The 3581-nt window shown below is 39.1% G+C and overlaps 1 protein-coding gene across 1 annotated transcript in view; it reads left to right on the forward strand.

The window, feature by feature from the left end:
- The window catches only part of LOC119362069 (OVARIAN TUMOR DOMAIN-containing deubiquitinating enzyme 1-like), a 3969-nt gene extending 602 nt beyond the window's left edge, over positions 1-3367 (forward strand). The window contains exons 2-10 of the mRNA XM_037627239.1: positions 218-317; positions 407-480; positions 1018-1080; positions 1168-1251; positions 1338-1487; positions 2103-2137; positions 2254-2309; positions 2384-2475; positions 2727-3367. Coding sequence (XP_037483136.1) covers positions 218-317; positions 407-480; positions 1018-1080; positions 1168-1251; positions 1338-1487; positions 2103-2137; positions 2254-2309; positions 2384-2475; positions 2727-3059 — 987 coding nt within the window. The 3' untranslated portion in view covers positions 3060-3367. The remainder of the gene's footprint in view (positions 1-217; positions 318-406; positions 481-1017; positions 1081-1167; positions 1252-1337; positions 1488-2102; positions 2138-2253; positions 2310-2383; positions 2476-2726) is intronic.
- The last annotated feature ends 214 nt before the right edge of the window (positions 3368-3581 follow it).

Here is a 3581-nt window from a genome sequence, read left to right on the forward strand (position 1 = left end):
TGGATTGGTTTGATACTCGCGGACTGCAAGTTCTTGCGGTTCGTGTGGAGAATAGACCAGTTGCTGGGATTTTCTAATTTGACCCAAAATTGTGTTCTGAACTTCTGTGCGTAGCCTAAGAAGGATGCTTGCAAAGTATTTTTCTTGCTTCCCTGTTCACTTCATTTGTGATGGAAGAAAGTGCCTTTCTTACAAGGAATGCTCTACCATTTTCCAGGTGGAGTTGGAGGAAGGGGAGCTAGGAGATGATGAAAATTCAGGGGAGGAAGAACAGGATGATCAGGATTCGGAAGGGGAGCTCGGGGGGTCACTTCCTGGTAACTTCCTCTCTATACTCTTCATGAGTGATCGAGGAAACATACCAGATGATGTCATTTCATTGTAACTTATTCTCTGTGCTGCTCAGATGGGAGAACGGACCTAGCCAACACTGGTGGTTTCGGGTGTCCACATGCTCGTCCGACAGCATTAGGACCTCTGGTGAGAATGCTGTACCTCTGAGTTTTTAAGCTCTTCAACCATGAAGTGAAAGCATTCTATAATGCAGTAAATTCTCTATTTTCGTGCTCGGTTGAATTTCAGACCACCTGACCTCCCAAATGTCCTATTACGGTAGACTATCACAAGATATTCATTTTTTTGCCAATTGACTATCACATGATATTTGGGAGTTACATTCTCAATCATTCTGAAGTTTGTTTACTATTTCAGTATATAATCTTAGATGTTCTATTGAGCAATTGCAGTGGAAAGTAGCCTGATGTCAGCAGATGTTAAAAGAAGATCAGTGTGAAACGTAATTAATATTTTGCACCTTATGATTTCTGCTTTTTTGTAACAAAAGTTCTCTTACCATGAATTCCTCAGTTTTTTTCCATGTGTGAAAACCATAAAAACAATTTTGCTTCATCAGTATGTATTACTATTCAAATCCGTGCTCAAGTTAGATGAATGTTACATATCATCCATCATACCTTAAAATGCTACCTTTTGTGATTCCTATTCTTGTCATTGTAGGAACAACTCTTGGAATTGGTTCGTGACTCTCCAGATAACTCCATCATCCAGGAAAAGATGAAGGTTTGTCTGCCTTCAACTAATTTCATGCCAGAAGCATTGTCATGATTTAGTTTGTTGTGCATATCTGAAAATCGTTTTCTTATATAGATTCTCAGTAAGCATTATGTGCTCTTCAGAAGAACTCGCGAAGATGGCAGCTGTTTTTACAGAGCTTTTATCTTCTCCTACATGGTAACTGTTTCAGTTTACTTACTCAGGATGATGGTATTCCTTTCTTGATCTGCATGGAAATGTAATACAAATAAGCTTGTCTACAGGAGATCCTTCGACAGATGCAAGATAAACAAGCTGAGGTTACTCGTCTTATGGAATGTTTGGATATGTCTAAAGATAGATTCTCTTGTCTTGAGTGGAACAGAGCATACTTCTCAATAGATCCTGAAGAATACTTCTCAAGTGTTGTTTCTGTAAGTACTGTACTATAGTTTACAAAAGCATAAACAATTTTCCCCTTATCTCCTTAATCCATTTATGTACAAAATAATTATGTGTGACATATATACTTGCTAACAATAGTATGTATCTCTTTTGTTGCCTGAATTGTTCAGAAAAATAACTGAACTCATGCTGCCTCGTCAGACTGTTAACCTTCAACCATCTCCTAAAATTAACAGACTGAACAATGCCTTAAAGAAAATAACAAATGGATAAGATGATGCAGAGTGCAGGACCACTACATGGGTAGGGCATTAGAATGTTTCATTCTTTCACAGTTGTATAAAATTTTCTGTTTGCCATGTTTTATGTTGTTCTTGATGATTGTAGTTTTGATTTCAATTTTTTCGCTTAATTGTGGGCACTATGCCACTATCTAACAGCTATAAGTGCTTGCTGCGAACGCCGAATTCACTATGAACATAATTGAGCATTACGTATCAATCAGCATGATCTTTGGCTGGGTTTATATGATATTCTTTCGCCACTACTTCTGGAAGAGAGATGGACTCCTGTAGCACTTTGACATTCTCTTCATGATATAGCTTAAATTGCATACATAACCTAGTGTCTGCACTTTGTTTCAGGAGCTCAATGAGGTTCTCAACGTCATTGCAGCAGGGTATGTATATGTTTTAACTTGATATTCATAGAAAGGTCTTGACGATATGTTTAAGATACCTTCATTTCGTGTTAGTTATATTTTTGTTTACAAACAAATTCTTTTGTCTTTTGTAGCTGTACTTCTGAATGGCTGTACCAGAGAAGCCTGCAGGAGTCCTTTTCAGGCAGGAGTAAGGATATCAATCATTGTTTTGCATGTGTTGTTTTTCTATTTGTTCTGTATATAACATGTTGTTTTTGCCAGTTATATCTCTCCTTAGGTTGCTTACTGAGACTGAAATCCGTACAGATGAATTCTACAAGCAATCTATCCCTAAAAATTTGAATCTCCTCCAGGTGGAATTTCTGCTCCCTCGTACTATCCTCGGATATCATTCTCGATATACTACAGATGGATTATCTTGCCCTCTTTGTCTTTGAGACTTGGCATACTAATTACCTTTCTCTCTGGATAAACATTTAAACTCAGAAATAAAGTTTGCCACTAGTCAAGTTTCTGTGATTTACGATATAAAGATAACCAATACTACGTTTACCACTGATAGATTATACTCACCATTATTCCACATATGTGGTTGTGATAACAGTTCTGCTGGAAAGCGGTGCGATCCCTGGATGCTGAAGCTACCACTACACAAATGAGGGCTTTAACGTATGCACTCGGCATACCGTTGCGTGTCGAAGTCGTGGACAAGAGCTCGACTGATCGAGGTGTGTTAGTGAAGCGCCTTGATTTCTTCCATGAGTCCGACTTGGAGAAGGGCCCTCTCCGTTTGACTCGGAGCTACCTTTCCTCGAGCACAGCTCCTATACCGCTGAAGCAGGGAAGCTACGATGCCGACTTGCTATCATCTGATGGCACACCCATGCTGACCTTACTGTGTCGGCGTGGCCATTGTGACATTCTTTACCGCAAGTGAACAAACTATGCGAGTTCGCTCGCTCGACAAAAACTTCCTCGGGGATGATTATAGGGAAACCTAGTAATAGTCTTGTATAGTGTGGGTGGCCGTTTGTTGGTCTGCTCCCAAACAACCTGTAACTACTTCTGCTACGAGGTTTACCCTGGATGACATGCCATGCTCTGCTTCTTGGTTCTCTTGTTCTTGCTGAAGCTGTTGTTAGTTACTCATGTATTTGGAAGGAAGCTACAGAATAGAAGATGTGATAGGAACATATGAAGAATTATTGTGTGCAAGATTTGCAACATCAGACCTGGCTTATATCAGATTCTTTGAATAAGCAATTTCGATATGAGCTTGACTGCTAATGCAAAGTCAAGAACTTCTTTGAAACCAAACCTCGATTATATCAGATGAATTGAACATCGAATGTGAATCTTGTGTAATCTTTAATTTTATTTTTCTTCACAGGCCTCTTATGTCTTCACACATAAGCGATAGTGAATACACATAACTTTTTTTCAGTTTGTGGCAGTGTGT

Source organism: Triticum dicoccoides, chromosome 2B, assembly GCF_002162155.2.
Source record: "Triticum dicoccoides isolate Atlit2015 ecotype Zavitan chromosome 2B, WEW_v2.0, whole genome shotgun sequence".
In the NCBI taxonomy this organism is placed as follows: domain Eukaryota; kingdom Viridiplantae; phylum Streptophyta; class Magnoliopsida; order Poales; family Poaceae; genus Triticum; species Triticum dicoccoides.